The following is an 18,748-nucleotide window of genomic DNA, read 5'->3' as shown; positions in this document are numbered from 1 at the left end:
TTTCCAATTCCGACTCGCGATATGACGTCTTATGGAATACAAAAGCGGGTATATAAAAGGCTTACGGGTTTTCTTTTGCGGTGCGCAGCGGTCTATAATAAAGGTTCGAACCGGTATCATCGTGGCATTTGAAGCAATACGCCGATAGCACAGGGCACTGCTATCTATAAAAGGAGGACGCGGCGGATAAACGCTCGTCAGTAGTACCGTGCACGCAATATCTGGAAAACGAAGCAGTTGAGGTAAGAGTCGCGCAGAAGTCCGCCTCTGTCAGTCAAATCTCAAACGGCGCTATTACAATCGCTCTTGCATCGCTATAGTTGCATCGCTTTTTTGTAATAATTATTTTAGAAGCTTCAACGAAAGTTTCGAAATTGTTTGCAATGCACTTCTCATTTACGATTTTAAATTACACCTGTACACAGCTATTACAAAAAAAAATTCAATACGTTAAATAAATACTAGGTAAACGAAAGTCTTATTTGCGTAAATCACAAGTTTATAATTTTCTTCATTTCCGATGTTGCATTTATAAATTTTTTCTATTGTTTCATGAATTTTGTTAGAAAGTGGTATAAGTTGAACTTTATAATAGAAATTTTAATACCGATTTACACGCGCGCAACGTCAGATCCACGACTGACAGTCGAGCGTTAGACGAATCCTTAATCTATCTTCGATCCTACCCCAGGATGAATCCGCATTTAATTATCCTGCTGAGCCTGGCGGCAGTAATATCGGCGGCAAATGAGCCGATAGCCATCATCAGGCAGGAGCAGGACATCAGCCCGGACGGTAGCTACTTCCTGAGATGGGAGAGCGCCAACGGGATTACTTTCGAGGAGCAGGGCGTCCAGAAGAATTCTGGCCAGAAGGATAAGGAGGCTGAGGAGGTACGCGGCTCGGCGTCGTGGACCGCGCCCGACGGGCAGAAAATTAATCTCGGCTGGCTGGCAGATGAGAATGGCGCCGTTTTCCAAGGGGCGCATCTGCCGACCCCGCCGCCCCCGCCGGCAATTCCGCCCGCCATTCAGCGTGCCCTCGACTGGATAGCCGCTCACCCTTCCCAGGAGGATAGAAACAAAGTGTAACTGATGCACCTCTCGCTACAGACACGTTGAAAGATCATGTACCGCGTATGCTTAGCTTGACATCGAATGTAAAAAGACAAGTTCGTATAAAAATTTCGTATACCGAAGGAAGATTTAATTCCTCGTCCCGATTCCTCGTCGACGTCGTTTCATGTTATATTCTGTTTTAAGTGTATCCAACGTGCAATCAATTACGATAATTGTGATATTGAATTGTGTTTGGGATAAATGCGATATTGAAAGATTTTATTATAGGGAGATAGACTCAGTTATAAAATCATTAAAATTGATAACAGCTTGTTTAATGTGTATTGTATGAGATTATTAATAAATAAACGCCAATTGTCAATTATATTATTGGAAAATATCGTGTTGTCATGTTTACTTCAATTCGCAATTATTCCAGTTAACTATAATTTAAACAATTCTATTAATCCGATTAATCATAGATAACAGATATACAGAGAAATGGAGAGAGTTATATTGATTTTAAGAGCAGAAATCTTGTAAGTTAATAAAAAAAATCTCAGATATATTCCCATATATTCAGCAATATAAAAATCTACAAGTCCAATGCAAATTTATCCATTTACTTCGAATGTGCCTAAAAAAAAATTATCATACGTTATGAAAACATTCTAGATCCGTAATCGGGTATTTATTTTTAAGGATCTTTCTTTTTTAAATACATCATTGCCTCTCGACATCGGAGGCACTTTTCTTAATAGTCGGGGGAACAAATATTTGTCCTTTCGCGACGTACAGCCGCTTTCTTCACCTACTTTGTTAAAGAATTCGCAAAAATATTCCGAGAGCGGCTACTTGATGTGAGACTAGCAAACTCACTCAAGTTGAATGTGGACAGACGGTTATGCGGTAATAGAAAAATCGGGGTCAAAAATGGTCATTGCGGTGAAGGAGGAAGATAGAGATTGTTATGTAAGCGAATGATAGCGAGAGTTCTTGCTGTCGCACTGTCGACTACGCTGCCTTCTCGAAACTGGAGATAATGTAGCAAGACAGTTCAAGCAACAGGGTAATTACGCTAATGGTAAAATGCGCATTATGAATCGTTTTAACATTAACTTAGTTAAGTTCTTATATACGTTTTCGTATATAATAACTTACTTAGTTCTTATTTACGTCCCAATAATTTGAAAATTTAATATTTTTATAAAATGTAAAAGTAAATTAAATTAATAATTGAATCAAGAAGAAATTCGAAAAATGCTAAGAAATGTCTCTCTGTTTAGCCTGACATTATTTAATTAATAAATAATGTACACAGTTTACACATCATGCACGTATTGTATTACAGCAATTATGCAGTAATTGGTGCTCCGCACTACTAGGTGCTCACCTAGGTCAAACGTGCGAATATAAATAGACTAATCAATTTTCTTTCTTCAATCTTTCCGTTCTTTAATTTATTTCTTCTTTATTTTTACCTTGATCCCTGACTCCTTTTTAATTTAAAATGATAGACGTCAAAGAGAATGCACGCGTAAACAAACACGGACTGCTCGTTCCGCGGAAATATTCACGTACGCCAATTATAACGTTAAATTGTTTACGGAGGTGCACACACACACACATATATATGCATGTGTTTCGCTCGCGCGCCACCGCGTTTAATTTGATAATTAATACCAAGCGGCCGCTTCATAATTCGGTTATAAATTCCGCGAATCATGTTTCTTGATTGCGGCAGCAATTTCGATTCGACGGCACGATCATAATCGGTATTTGTTGAATCGCGAGCGCAAATAAGACTGCGATAGATGGGATTAATCGAGGCCGGATAATCGAATTTATGGGTACTATTAATAAACATTATGAGTCGCCGGGCGATATAATCGCCGATGTGTCGCCGATACGCGCATCCTAACGCGCGTTCAGATTAATATTTTGACAAATGCGAAATTGTTATAATATTTGTAAATTATAGCGGCACCGATAGCGTACCGGCAGATACGTTTTCTGCTAAGTATATAAATGTACTACGTGACGTACACCGGAAGAGACACGCTTTGGCACACTTTCTCTAACCGCGGATAATAAAGCCGCGTGCTGCAAGAAGAATGCTGTTGCGCTGAGACAGTGCAATAAGTAAACAATTAAATAATTTTCTTCGAGCAATTCAAATAATTTCAACTTACATTTATATAAGATTTGCCATTTTTGCGAGATTTTCTTATCTCGATTCAAAATTTGTATCTTTGCGGATATAGGAAATATGGCTTTTTATCAAATTTTGAGTGATATATAAGGTTTACCAACAATTTCTTAGTCGAAGGAAACTGCACTTTTGGGAAAAATGAATTTGAAGCTTGTATACAATTTGTTTTCTCTTTCCCTCTCTCTATGGGAATAAACTTTGAAAGATTCAGCAACGCGCGAGCTTGCGCCGGGAAGATTTATATAAGTTGCTGTTACGTGATGCCGTAACAAATTTAGAACACGACTCACGTCGTGCTAAACGGCAATACATGACGAATGTCGCGGCGCCTGCGGTGAAAGTTCAATGAGTGAACGCCGCGAGGTATAATCAGTTCCGGTTTCTCCACCCTCGCAAAGCTGTCAACGTCAATGTGTCGAATCGGGACGACCCTAGACGACCTTTTGGAAAGTCCCCCGGATAGATGACTGGCCTACGAAAACGACACATTGCCCGAAGATTATCTGCGATATCACCGTGACGTGTTAATTCTCAATATCAGGGAAGTGCGGCGTATCGCGTATTCGATCATTAGAGAGAGAGAGAGAGAGAGAGAGAGAGAGGGAGAGAGAGAGAGAGAGAGAGAGAGAGAGAGAGAGAGAGAGAGAGAGAGAGAGAGAGAGAGAGAGAGAGAGAGAGAGAGAGAGAGAGAGAGAGAGAGAGAGAGAGAGAGAGAGAGAGAGAGAGAGAGAGAGGAGAGAGAGAGAGAGAGAGAGAGAGAGAGAGAGAGAGAGAGAGAGAGAGAGAGAGAGAGAGAGAGAGAGAGAGAGAGAGAGAGAGAGAGAGAGAGAGAGAGAGAGAGAGAGAGAGAGAGAGAGAGAAGATGAAAGCGGAGAGAAAAGAAACGCGTTAGCACTGATTCCTATCTCCCGTGTCTTAGAAGTGACATGGAGTGACAGCTTTGGAGATTCGCTCGCTCTGTGTACGTCGTTCCTCTTCGGACGGCAGATCTCTTTGTGCTCGATCGTCAGTAATAGCGTAAATCACGGGATGGGATGAAAAGAGTCATGAGAGGAGAATGTGTCAGAGCTAATTTGTATTTGTCATGTGCTAGCGTGGAATGACAGCTCGCCTCGATCTTCCGTGCCCATCCGCCCGTTCGCCCACCGCGTGGGAGAGGAATATTTTTATTAACCCCTGACTACCACAGGTCGCGGGATTCACCTGAGCGCGATGTCGTCATAAAGAGATATTAAAAAATATAGTTCAGACTGCTGTCACGAAATTGCTCACGTAAATTGTAGCGCTGTGTGTGTCTACAAATTGAGATTTATCCCTGTATGCAATAAATATCTTACTCGAGCTTGATGCCATGGCAGGCTTGTATAAGAAATAAATTTAATTAGATTGTTACCCGGTGGTGCCATGAATACGTGAATCGTTAACGCCGCGAGCGGTTAAGTAAACATTTTCCATCGAGATGTCTAAACTCTCATTGCACCAGGCGAACGTAATCGAAGTTCGCTTGCGGTCCCCATATGACGCGCGTTACATAAGGCGCCACGTCTTTTGTCCACTCCACGTGATTGATTAATGATAGCGAGCAAGGTCCGCTGTAATAAAGACGCGCGCAGCAGCTGTGTTTACAGCGGTGTAATATCTTACGGTAATAGTCGCGCGACTTTCTATCGTAAATCAGGCCGACGTAATTGCGATGGCCCGACGTCTACTATATATACGCGTACTGTATATGGGTGATTGTTGATGCTTGAATACGGGATTCACACCGGTCCACCTTTAACCGCGCGTCAAACTGCAAATTCCGGAAGTAACCGACGCGAGGAAGCTGAAGAGTAACTTCGTTCAAGGATTAATCCAATCAAGGATTAACTTTGTTACGCGTGTATTAAGGAAGTAAATTAATTCTTAATTCGCAGAGAACGGAGATGGCGGAGAGACAGAGAAGTAACACACGCTACCATTAACCGCAAATTTGCCCCGCATCCTTCCCGATACGCCCGAAGGATCCGCAGCGGAATCTTGCACGCATTTTCGCGTGTCTCGCCGAAGGGATCGGGCCTATTAATAGAATAGCAAAGTCTCTCCTGGGATGCAACGTTTATTCTTAATGCACCGTGACACATATGTCTAACGATGAGTTAGTTACATAGTCATGGTACATATATATATTTGCGTCTCTTCAAATATATATATATATATATATATATATATATATATATATATATATATAATATATTAATACAATACAATATATAATAAAATACGCATGTGTGTGTGTGTGTGTATACAATATCGCGTACAATAAATATTTACAACAATTTGAACCAGAGCAATCCGTGTTCGTTACGAGGGCGAGGACAACGACACGCGGTCGACGACAGCACTCGCGTCGTCCGGGTGTCACCGTGGGTTCATTATATTAAATCGTCTTCCATTCTCATGGCGGAATAATTATACTCGTGGAGGTCGTGAGATCACATGCTGGACGGCGGCGCCGGGGGGTCGCTGTTTTACACCTGGTTCTCGTCATCCTTGGACGGATGCGCCGCGTTCCACTCGAGGGCCTTCAGTATCAGCGGCGGGATTTCCGGCGTGGTGGGCAGATGAGCGCCCACCGGCTGGAAGCCGTTCTTGTCGGCCACGTACGTCAAAGAGATCGCCTGGCCGTCGTCGCTCGCGTAGCTGAAGCCACCCTCCGCCTTCATCGCCTCGTCGTCGGTGCCGACATCCTCCAGGTGGCCCTCCTCCTCGGCCTTGATACCGTTACCGGTCTCATAATTCCACTTGTACGACCCGTCTGGATTGGGACCCTCCTGGCTCTGGCTGATAATCGGTATTGGCTCGTCGGCGGGCGCTGCCGCGGCGCAGACTGCCAATGCGATTAAGGCTATCTGGTGATAGAACGAAAAAAAGTATGCAACATTAATAGCACGGGAGATAAATAATATACATATTCAATTCGGGAAAAAAGAATTTAGACGTAATCGAGCTGATCGCAATGACGTATTTATTCTAGGTGGAAATTTTAGCTGGAGAGTTACGTTTACTGTTAATTTTTTTTATATAGAAAAATGTGAATATTTAACAGTAAAGTCAAATATTAACTTAATTTAGAATAAATGCGGTCCAAGCTGGATCTTGGTAGCCTAATAATATTTTTTTATGTATTTATTACGTATTCAAATATTAAAGTCTAATTAATGTAATTATCTTGGTGACGTAAGCATGGTATTACAGTACTCTTGAACAAAATTAATTGCTTTCGTAAAATCGTGAAAACTGATGAGATTAGTATTTATTTAATAGCCATCATTAAATCGTTAAAAAACGCTCGATTAATTTATCATGCCGCGGTGACAGATATACTGTCACGACTATCTTAATTAATCTTTTTTTCCCCTAAACCATGTCTCATCCATGTGTTGACTACATTTATAGTCAGCGTAACTTTCACATCTCCGGTTAGGGGACACACTTTAACAGCTAAACACAAACAGCGAATAGAAGATTTTAATAGTGATTGATTAAGATCGCTTGAACATGGCATTATGTTACGAAATTTCGCGGTATCGATCATTGCATCAAAATTGAGATTACAAATGGGCAAAAGATTCAGTACGAGCGATGAAATGAAAGTAAAAGTAATATTCATTCTTGGGGATTAAAGATACAGCAATTAATACCGTAGATCGATCTATTGGTCATAAATATCAGATGGGATCTCGATTAATGTGATGATTGCGCGTAAACACCCGCGGTGAATATAATTTAATACTGGCGCGCAACGATAGAGTATCGAAGTCGCGGTATATCCGATAACAACGCTGGATCGTGGCGCAGAGAATTAAGTGACCTTAGTGAACCGCCACCGGTTAAGTTTCCAGGTGCATAAACATCGGATGAATATTAGCCTTCTCGTTAGCTTCCCTGTTTGAGGCTTACGTCGTTGCACAAGTGTTTATGCGGTGCGCGCTAATAGCTACCGCCACTTAGATATTCACGAAGACGCGATTTGCACAACTTGACGATTCACGGAGTAATTAAAAACAAAGTCCGCATTCCAATATAATTATTCACCGTCGAAATATTAGATATTAATATTGAAATATTCATTTTATCAAAATATTAAAGTTTTCGAATTTTTATATATTGTGATCTTTTTGTTTATTATAATCCGATTTAATTTTGACATCGATATTCAAAATTGTTAGATCGGTCGTGTAGCGACGGAGAAAGCTCTGCGAATCAGTGGAAACGGGCGCCTCGCGTCGCAGTAGTGATATCGTTTTGAGTCAGACACGACGGAATCGCGGTAGTATCAGCGTTATTAGGTCAGACGCCGCACCTCGTATAAAATAAGCCTCACGGTGCTGACGATTCTTGTTACTATTGTATAATGCTACAATTTTTTGAATAATTATTTGACACTGCTAATAAGACGATATCCTTAATCGGGATGCAAAAAAGTTAATTTCTATAATAAGATTATTGAAATAGTATTCTGAAATTATTCAGTAAAACCGATTTACTTTAATACATAGATTATTTAGAAATAGTTGCACTGAACAAATTATACCGAATATACTGCTATCGAGAACTGAAATGATCAATTATCATATGTTTTAGGGAAATACTATAATGTTTAGTAATTCTTCGCTTTAGGCGGTTTACTAAATATCGTTGAAACGCTGATAACACTATCGATGAAACATATATCTATTTTTACTATTTAAATATACTAAATATCTTTGAAAAAGGGAACGAGAGGGAAAAGTAAATTAATCAATTTAATAATTTACATATTGCAATAAAGTCACGAAAAATCTAAGAAAAATGTATTGTTATAAATCTGGTAAAAAATTATAAACTAATTGTTTTGACTGCTTTGGTACTTTTAGTGTTAAAATACTTGAAAGTAATTGAAAAGAACAAGACACCGCTATCTCGCATTTCTCTTTCCGTCTCTTACAAGATAAAACTTTCGCCAAAGAAAGATCGCCTCAGCTCCCGGTTAAAACATCCTGTATCGTTCATTGTTAAGCATTTAGTACACGAGAACGTTTTGCACGCGTTACACGCGTACATGGCAGATTTTGGGTGTATCCCGACGGTGTCGATCGATATCTTTACACCAACGATCCTCCGGGATACGCTACTTACCCTCCGATCCCGGCTCGCCCCGCGCGTTTCTACCCACCGACATCCGAGTCCCCGGAGCTCTCGGGTACGCTATACCGGATATAATCGAGAAGTGTCACTTACAACAACGTAACTCACAGGATACTCCGGATACGCGCACAGGGAATCCCACCGCCGGGGACCGGAAATGCACGTCAGATTCACACGACCCAACTACGATTACCGGCGCGTATTGTCTCGCGGGCGGAAGTACCCTCTGGCACTCGCTCTGGCATCCTTGCTCCCCAGTCCCAGCCCCCGCCCCCGCTCCCTTCCTCCACCCCCCCGAGATTTCTTTCCTCTTAATTAAACGCTTACCAATGACGTGTACATGCTGCGGCAGTAATCGCTGATGGGCAAGTGTTTATCAAGCCCCGCAGCGCTCGTCGTATATATACCCCTGGAGGCATCACCAACACCACCGACAGCCCGATGCACCGACGGCCACCGGCGTTACGATAGTATGTAGGATGCACATGGGGACACACAGAGGGGCCGCATGCGGGGACAGACAGGGGGGTTTACACGGATCCACGATTTAACACGGCGTCGCTAACATGTATCTGTACGCGTATGTGTAAGTGTGCGTCGCCGCCGCCGGCGAGCTGTGAGAGACAACACACTCCACATCAGCGTCGAGGAGAGACCATCTTCCCTGAGATCACCATGTCACACTGCGCTAAATGTCATCGGGTCCCCCATTGGAGGATGCTTGCTCAATTGTCACAATTTTCTCTAACGACGATCCGCGCGGGGAATCCGCTTTTTCCTTTCCGTTGAGCAGTCGCCCGGAAGCACGGAAGCTGTGAGCTTGCGGTCAGCTCCAGAGGGTATTCTCCCCGGCGCGTTTAAGTACCAACATGCATTCTTTCTATTGTCTCGTTCATCAAATTTATTCGGACTTTTTAAGCATTATTGTCTAAAGAAGACGCGAAAAAGATACGCGTAACGCTGTTATGTAACGTCTCTCGGTTGCCTCTTATTCAAGCCCGTGCGCTCCCGCTATTTTCTCTCTTACGGCGAGTTAAAGGAAGTCGCCGTAACGCTTTTGGATACGATAAACAGAGATCTGGAAGGTTTGGTGGATAAAAATATAACGTCCCTGTGTGTTGTAGTGGGCGTCTATCGCATTTTCAATCATTCGTGTATTCGAGTGCCGTTACCGTCAGATTAAAAGATCGAGAGCGAGTGCTCGAGAGAGACTGTTTCGCCGTGCCGCTGTCGCGCAGATTTATGTTGTGGATTTTTGTAAAAAGCTGTACTCTTCATTTGAACAATGCATGCGTGTGACACATATGAGAACAGCTTAAACTCGTATGACTCGTATCTTCCATCGGATTTATTAGACGGGCACCGCCCATCGCTTCGGCATTTTCCTAGCAATATACGGACACGGGTAAAATTCAATTCTTCTTCCATTATTTTCCACTCTTTTTTTCCCTAGTTTTATTGTTTCGTCACTCACGCAGGTATTGCGTAACGTTAATCGTAGCCACTAATGCGCGTTTCGCATTTCTAATCAGCAAATCACGTGATTAAACAATCGGCTGGTCAAATGGCTATTTACCTCGATTTTTTTCTAATTGCAAAGCCGAAATTACTCACGATCTGGCGCGACGAAATCAAACGGGGAATCCTGCGGCCCCCCCGGCCTTGTGAATTGACTGACAAACGCACGACACGCGCGGTTAAATTGTCCTCGCTCTCTAATCAATCGGAAACGGCCTGACAATCTCTCATTATCGACGGATAATTATGTGAAGCGGCCGCGCTATATCGCATTTAGCCTCGTCATGGCTGAACTTTCCGTAACTGTGAGAATAACGAGCTCCGCGTTAAGCGTTTAATCAAGGCTACTATCGAGAAGTTTCGTGAAACAAAAAAAAAATGAAAGAAAGGACCTGGGCGGCTACAGGTCCTTGGCGGTAATGGAATTGCGAGAGAAACAACTGTACGCCGAACTTTCTCGCTCGAAATGGGTTACGCACGATTTCTGGGAACGTTCCCTCGCACGCGCGACAGCGTATACGTTCTGCAAAGCAAACACAGGGGTCTTTTTCTGTTTTGAATACGCGGAGTCGCGTAATAATATTGGATTTTTTTTCTCTCGCGATATTATTACGTAAGAGAATTTAAGTATTATTAATGCGCGAGAGTGCACGATAGTGCCACGGCTGATATAAAGCGATGCATGTGCCGGAAGCTGCGGGATTATGCATGCACCTAACATGCGTATCTAATTAATAATCAATGCTATACCATTGGGATGTTTGAGATTGTCAGTAAATATCGCCGATCAGATATGTTAATGTCTCCGCACGAGATGGAAGGGGTTATATTTGTCTGGGAAATTCCGCGCCGCGTTCGCTAGAAGTATATGCAGTCGCGATTAACACGTTGCCCGCCCAGAGCGAGTTCTTTTGTATATCTCATCGTGTGCGCCACAGTAGAATTTTCATTATGACAAATATGTAATGATTAAATATTGTGCAATATAATTAAATAAAACACACGAGTACTGTGTGTTAAATAACGAATTTTAACTTTAATACTCAGCTATTTGTGTCATTTTTAATTTTATATTATAGTTTATTTTCTTACAAAAGTTTTAAAAAATTTTAAAGAAATAGCGCCGATTATTAATGATCACACCAGAATGTCACTAAAAAGTCGAATCATCATGGCAAGCAACGTATTAAGATACAAAAGCAACATGAGATATTAAATATTGTAGAGTCAATTTTTGAGAATGCGATGAAAATGTAAATTGTCGAGATCTTCGAATAGACTCACGATATCGTCGAGATTAATTAGTAAGTTAATTAGTAGTAATTTAGCGACGTCTCTCACAGTCCCTCCTTCTCTCCTCTTTTGGAAAACTTTGGGGGGGAAGGGGGCGGTCGTACATTTTCCTGCGTGCGATTATTGATCGTGGACATTACCGGCGAGGTATACCGATGTAACATTAGACGGGATCCGACGGGGGAACAGTGAATTATGTCTCGATAGGCATTAGTTTTCTTCTTTTACGGGAAATGTAAGGGGCACGTAGCAGGACGATAAATTCTCGTGTGTCTCTAGGAATGCCAGCTGCTCGCCGCCGCGCCGCGCCGTGTACCCGCGTGATTCACAAAGTCACGTCATCGATATATCCGAACGATTTTCTCGCGGGAGCGCGTTTGTATTTTGCGCTCGCGAATCGCCTTGGAAAAGCGTGAAAAGCCGTGAGAGTTGGTTTAAAATGATCCGTTGATCGGAACTAGGAAGGGAACTAGGAAGGCGAACGTCTCTCTTGAATGTCGAGGACGCTCGACGTGATAAATGCTAAAATGCAACTCGCGGTAGTTGCTCATTGAATATTTTAGCGCGCCGCGGATTATAACGAAACGTCGGCTCGGCGTAAGTATACACAATTTACAGCGCGATAATTTTGCGGTGAGATAACATTTACAAAATCTTATATAAAAAACAAGAATTTTGTTCAATGTATTATTCGTGGTTTAATTTATATTTTAAAATAAAAACCACACAAATTTGTATTTTTTTTTATTTTAATAAAACATGATTTTTAAAAAATAACAAGTACAATGCTTTCTATCATACATAACGTTATATGTACAACAAAATTCTAGAAAAACATCACTAAAGGTAATAAAGTACTTCGCGTAACAATCGTTTTAATCGATAACAATATAGTTTTAAAAAACCTTTTTCAAAATTTTCTCTAAAATTTGTTTAATAAAAAGACCAGTCAATTTTTTCAACTTTCAATAAATCACTGTCGCGCGGTTTAAAATATACATTATGTTATTGAATTAGCGAATCCTTCTGCAGAACATGGGTTTCGGACACAGAACGTTAATTGACGCGCAAAGGGAACTGGCTGAACGATCGCTATCTCGGCCGGTCGCGGAACGGTCGTCCGATGAATATAGGGGAAAGTTAGCGCGATACGTTTGGGCTTTTAATTAGCCGTATTACGTAACGCGGCTGCGTCGCGTAGGTAGGCACAAAGTGCGAATAAATATCAGTCGTGAAAGCGACTAACGACCTGCGTGCTTATCTCGCGATTTAGGAACGGATTCCCAAGGGGGGTTCATCCCGAGGAGATCGGCCGCCGTGCGATCGTTAATGTAACCGAAGTTCCCGCGAATCATTAATTTCCCTCGTCACCCAATAACATTTTCGCGGTTTTATCTGATCGTTTGTTAACGTGGCGCGTAAAGTCTCTCGAAACGGTGGTCACTTTGTAAAAAAAACGAGAAGATGTTTCGCGCGGAGACGTTTAATCGCGTGTTCTTTTCGGCGGACTCGAATCCATTATAAAAACAGCGATCACGTGTAAAAATCCGTAACCACGTGCGCCTAATGTACTGTACGTCCACGTTGATGATTTACTTAGACGATAAGCTATCAACTTTCATATTCCGCGAAATGTACTTGCTATTTAAACTCGCATCTTTATTGGCCGTTTTGCATTTCCATACCTGCGAGTCTTATAAGACGTCTCGTTACTCATTGCACACACGTACAACGAGATAACTCAAGGGGGGAAAAGGGGGTGAAGAGAGCTTAAGGGTCACAATCGATAAAACCTGCTGCAACTGTGCAGCTCCGGGCGACGCGTCGTCTTTCGCTGACCAACATTGCGGGCGATGCACCGCGATACCTCCCTCATTTTTTATTCACTTGACAGATCGTACACCGTCCCGATACGGGCGTACCCGCTGCCGCCCACTTCTCTTTCTACCCTGCTTTCTATCTCGTCGGTATTTACAGTATACGATCGCCGTGTCCTCCCCGTCGCATATCGACTAGGTATCGCGATGACGAGAAAGTTTGCGGACTGTGTAGCAGCGTTTCGCGTTACTTCAGGTAATATCGACGTAATAATCGTGTCCCTGATTTTTACACATCTCGGCCGTGCCGTAATCGATCACGTCATCAAGATCGATCCTCCGCGAGATCTGAATTCGAGGCTTAATTAATGAGGCACAAATACAGGTTTCATTGTCACTCGAGGTTTTCCATGCACACGGGCAAATCAATTACGAGAAATCTATATATTTTTACTTGGAACATCAATAATGGAGAATTAATAAGTCGGACATCCTAATAAGTCATCTCGTTTCGACTGCAGAAAGAGATAATAGAAGGAAGAAAGAAACTTTTAATGAAAAAGAATGACTAGAAAGAATTATTTATATTTCTCTGAATTTATTTACATTTTATTGATTACTTAACATAGCATAAACACCAGATAATTTCTGCTTGGCGCCAAACGTAATCGCGTATTGATAACAAAAACTACACAATCAAAATGATTGCTATAACGACGATGATTGTACTCTTGCCGAATATTTTAATTGGTGATTAAGAGAAGTCCGAGTCGCACGTCGTCTCGTTACCGCGCACAACAACTCTTTTCTCCTCGTTTTTGGTCGACAGTCTCCGACCGAAAAATCGCCTGAGGATGTGCCAAATTAAGCGTTGGACATTTTTTTCAATATTTTACGAAGTACACTTTAGCCGAGCGTAATTTGCATCATAACCAAATGTAATTTTTTAAACTGATGTATTTAATTATAATTGATTGGCAGCTACTTTACGACGTTATTTATGAACTAAAAGAGAACAGAGCTCGATTTCTTTAATTAAGATTTCTTATGATTTCTAAATATTTTACTGTAATATCATTACGGCATATACAATGTGTATAATCTACGTGCGCAACACATGTATATGAAGAGAAGTCAACCACGCTCGGACACGAGTAATAGGATGAGGAAGATCATTACGGCATAACTTCTTTAGACTTTTTATGAAAATTTAAAATATTATTTTGTAAAATATATAAGAAATAATAAGTAATAAATTTAAATAAATGCTTAATTATGATAATTTTATGAAAACTTTGTTTTCAAGTGCAGAGACACACTTTCCATAAAAATTTTCTAAATTCTCTATTGGTGTATTACAATTCTTTTATTTAAGTAACCTTAAGATGTTAAGTAACGTTATATGCTTTCGTACTCGTGTCAATCATCCAGCACGCAATAATATACTCCGTATGCTAAACTTGCGCAAGAGTTTCGTTAAATGATGCCTGAAATATCAAAATCTCGGCTTTATGTGTGTAGATCCGAAAGGTTATATGTGCACGCGCATAAGCGTATAATATACTTTAGCTTTAGCATACGACGATGGTCACTGATGCAATCGCCAATCGTCCGAGCATTATCTTGTCTCCCGATGAGAACACAGGCACACAGGAACGTATAGAATGATCAAATATAATTGCGTCACTATCGGCTGTTTTACGCGCCTACTGCGCGCGCGTGCGCATATGTGTGTATGTGGCACGCAATCCGTGAGAATCACACTCGCGTTTTTCACGATCTTTTTGAACAATATAATTAAATCGGCATTAGCCATTTTTCTTTTCCCAGCCAATCGGGAAGCAAATCCTCATCGCACGCAACCTGCGTTCGCGTAATCGGGATTTACAAAGCGATCTATACAAGAATACAGGTTTCACAAAGTTCCAGCTGTGTGAATCTGCAATGCTATAATTTCAAACGTTTCCTTTTTTTTTTATCTTTATCGCGAAATGAAATATTTTAAAGAAATAACGTGCAATGACATATTGGAAAGTCGCAAAGATTATTTTACGTTTAATTTGCTTCGCGACCGCAGGTTTGTGACTTCGCTTTATTAATCGGGCATTCGCCCTGTCGATTTCCGGCGTCGCGTTTCTCGCACGAACGAGCCCGACGGCTCGACGGGCTCACGAAATGAACAACGGCGCACGAAGTTATTGATCATTAGTCGAAATGTCAGCGATAAACGCAGGCACTTCAGCGCCAGGCACTTGGTTTCTTCTGCATCGACGTAGGCGGATAATTCGTATATTGCTGCTAAGCGAATGTCCCTCGCATGGCCCAAAGAGAAAAGTTTGAAGGCTGTTCTGGAAATCCCGGTTACAATTTTAACGATATTAACAATTTAGATATTATAATTCCTTTGTTTTGGATTTAACAATTTTGATATTATTTAGAATCTAAATATTATTCTAAATAATAATTTATTATAATATTTAAATATTCTTAATAACTATATATAAATAATTGTAATATCTAGAAATTATTTTAAAGATTATTTATAATGTGGCAATATTGCGTGGTCAACATCGATCGCGGCTGAGCAAGGGTTGGATAGCTGCGTTTATTCGCAGTAAAGGTGCGATACGAGGGTGGACGACAGGGGGAAGTTCCGTTTTATCTATTCGAAACCGTTCGGTTACGCGCGACACTTCTCGTTGCATACATTTGCCTTGTCCATTCACGCTGCAGTCGTTCGACTCCATACGGTCGCATACCGCGCGCTCGCTCGCCCTCCCCTCGCTCTCCATTCTGCCAATTTCTGTCTTTCTCCCTTTCTCGCAGTCATCTTTCGTAGCTTCCATTCAAGCCGGCGCATTCCTCGAGAGATGCGGACGGAGGAGAGCTGTGGTAGGCGCATCCGCGTGCAACCTTTCCTTTTCGACGCGCGGCCTTAAGGAACAGCCGGCGTGAAGACGTGCCTCTATATTGCGACAACCATCCCAGCATCGTACGTATAAGGCCGCGGCTTAGCAACGCACGTCTCCACCAGATGATATTTCGACTCGTGCCGAGTCTCTCGTGCGGGATGCATCGCCGCGCATCACCTCACGTTCGAGCGGATCCTTCACCCTTCGTCCACCGACCGTTATCTGGGTCCGTTGACTCAGACCTGCAGCCTCGTTTGTTTCTCTACTCGTTCTCTATGTAATACATATATCGCAATACGGGATCCTGTAAGTCAGTGATATTTTAGATGCTAAACAAACGTTTGTTGCATATATGTATAGTATCGGGAGATTTGCCAGATCGCTTTCTCAATTGCTCTTTTAATCGATTGCATCGACTCCTTGAAAGGTTCAAAGATGCTTGTTGACTCATCATAAACAGAGAATTATGTCTTGTAGTAACAATACGGCCTTATATATAAATTTATAATAATTTTCTTATTTTTTATGTTTAATAAATATTTAACATAAAAGAACCATCCATTACGATATCATTTATCATCTTTTGATATTTAATAGAAATCTTCAGAAGTTTAATTAATAATTAATTTTTTCTCTCTTGATTTTTGATATTATAGAAGGACATTTTATTATTTAGAATAATGACGAAAGAAATACAGATGTATCGTTATGACGTCGATCTTATTATTTTACTTCATTGACGACTCTTTCTTGCAGTTTAATTAACTTGGAGTTTAATTAGCCTTTGGAAACGAAATCGATGAATTCCATCGACGGCATTTAAAGTATTTTTATATTCTTGAATTTTTATTTTAAATGCGTCGAAATTATTGACAATATTTATTTATTTGATATACATACACATTCGCGAAATAAAATAGGTCAGTTATTAACGTTTACGTATCATTGTTATTTATAGTTTTTATTGCAATCCATATATCTTTTTCGTACCGTTTCCCGATTTACTGATTTAAGTCTAGATTTGTAAAATATCGCCAGTGACTGATAAACCTAAATGTGAAATACACGTTTATATTGACTACGCCATAAATATACTCGTAGTTACTACATCGTCATGAATGATTAATGAATTTTCCTACAACATGGTATTTCTACCTCAACCCAAGATGAACCGATACTCGAAGATCTTGGCCGTTTTATTTTTTTTCTCGCGTGCAAACTAATGGCTGCGTTCGTTTAACAGCTGTATTTTTAAGCTGCAGTTAAAAAGTGCTATTCCGATTATTCATCCATAACATATAACCGCGCCAGCGACGATGCCTCAAATAATTGCTAGCTTGTTAATGGTAATATACGCGCCAATTATTCTATTACATCAAAATTGCAACTGCGATTTGCACAACGCTTTTAACCTTCCTTACCGAGAAACCTGGGAAACGTTCGCGTTTCTCGACAACAGGATGTTCTTCGTCGCTCCTCGGAATATCCATAGGATTTCTTCATCGGTGCACAGGCATGTCCGGGACAGGATTTGCGTCGAGTACGTCGCCGAAGAAGAACAACGCTGTTTCGCGGATATCGAGCCGATCGGGGAATTTTTAATACCGCGCAAGAGAACGCTGAGGGAAGAGTATAGGCTACACTCCCGCGTTAATCGGCCGCCTTAAAAGTCGGTCGCGCGCCGTCCCGCCTCTCTCGTACGAATTGTCAAAGTAATTTTCGCGCCGTCTCCAGGAGAGCAGCGCGTTTCACCGCGGGATGAAAGTAAAATTCAATTCGGCGCGCGCGCGTTACGTCTTCTCGCCTGCGGCCATCAGGCGCTCTCTTAGAGCGTTCGTGGTGGATACTTATATGTCAAGGTCGCTCTCCACACATATACACACGCACGCCTTACAGTGGCTTACACTCCCGCCGCTGTCTTACATTTCGTTCGGATTAAGTTCGCACGCTCATTATCGAGGGGATTGCTTTTTTGCGGAATATACTCGCTGAGTATGCGTGCTGACGCAATTGTTATCAATCGACCCCTAATTCAGGCTCTGCCATTAAAGTTGAGATCGGCGAATACGTTGCGTATACTCGGACTCTGGCATGATCATCATTCTTTCGCGATTGGAAATTCTTTTTTAAACAAAAATTTGCAGTTTCTTGTTGATTTTCATGACTGGATAATTCATGATCCACGGAGTCATACAATCTATGATCTATGATCTATGACATTATGTTGCAAGAGGCGCGCGTCGAGAATCGTCTCGCCTAATCGCTCCGGCTGAAAAAACTCTAACGCTCGTAGTTCTTTACGAGACGCATTAAGACATACATCGTCGCGTCTATATACCGCTTTCAGCGAAACGCATAAAAGACCGCGGAACGGAAAATTTATCAGCGGCATAAAACCACGCCAAAATGCCACCGCGATCGGTTGAAGGGTTAACCGCGCCGAACTTCTCTCAGTTATAGCTGTAAATTAAAAGAAGCTATATTTGAAGAAAAACCTTTTACCTGTAATATATAAATTGCAGAAACTATACGTCGGATCGTAAAATCGAGAATACTAAGGATAATTGTCTTAAGCGTTTTCGCGACTCGGTGATTAGCTGTGAAGAGTCGCACGGCATCTTATTATTCCGTTGAGATTATTTATCGGTTCTTAAGCGCGCGAACGTGACTACGCGATTGCACAGGCTGATACGGGAATCAATCGGATCGTCGAAAAATCTATAACTGGTATCTAAGGAGTTCGCGGGCCGGCATCGTGACGAGGAAGAC

The 18,748-nt window shown here is 41.5% G+C and overlaps 1 protein-coding gene, 1 long non-coding RNA gene and 1 pseudogene across 2 annotated transcripts; 1 reads left to right on the top strand and 2 right to left on the bottom strand.

The window, feature by feature from the left end:
• Positions 1 to 150: 150 nt before the first annotated feature.
• Positions 151 to 1,634, top strand: LOC139780441 (endocuticle structural glycoprotein SgAbd-8). Its single transcript, XM_071719065.1, has 2 exons — positions 151 to 242; positions 692 to 1,634. The coding sequence occupies exon 2, from the start codon at positions 693 to 695 to the stop codon at positions 1,089 to 1,091; it is 399 nt and encodes a 132-aa protein (XP_071575166.1). The 5' UTR covers positions 151 to 242; position 692; the 3' UTR covers positions 1,092 to 1,634.
• Positions 1,635 to 5,350: 3,716 nt separating this feature from the next.
• On the bottom strand, positions 5,351 to 8,941 carry LOC139780434 (endocuticle structural glycoprotein SgAbd-4-like; annotated as a pseudogene).
• A 4,695-nt stretch (positions 8,942 to 13,636) lies between these two features.
• On the bottom strand, positions 13,637 to 17,994 carry LOC139780440 (uncharacterized). The gene is made up of 2 exons (XR_011720239.1): positions 17,401 to 17,994; positions 13,637 to 15,415 (listed from the first exon to the last, which is right to left on the bottom strand). It is a non-coding gene; the product is annotated as an uncharacterized lncRNA (long non-coding RNA).
• Between the last annotated feature and the right edge of the window lie 754 nt (positions 17,995 to 18,748).

The sequence above is a fragment of the Temnothorax nylanderi genome, unplaced genomic scaffold, assembly GCF_030848795.1.
Source record: "Temnothorax nylanderi isolate EJ_2023f unplaced genomic scaffold, tnyl_v1.0 TNYL_tig0278_pilon, whole genome shotgun sequence".
In the NCBI taxonomy this organism is placed as follows: domain Eukaryota; kingdom Metazoa; phylum Arthropoda; class Insecta; order Hymenoptera; family Formicidae; genus Temnothorax; species Temnothorax nylanderi.
The sequence above is the reverse complement of the archived record's forward strand: the minus strand, read 5'-3'. Positions and strand labels throughout refer to the sequence as shown.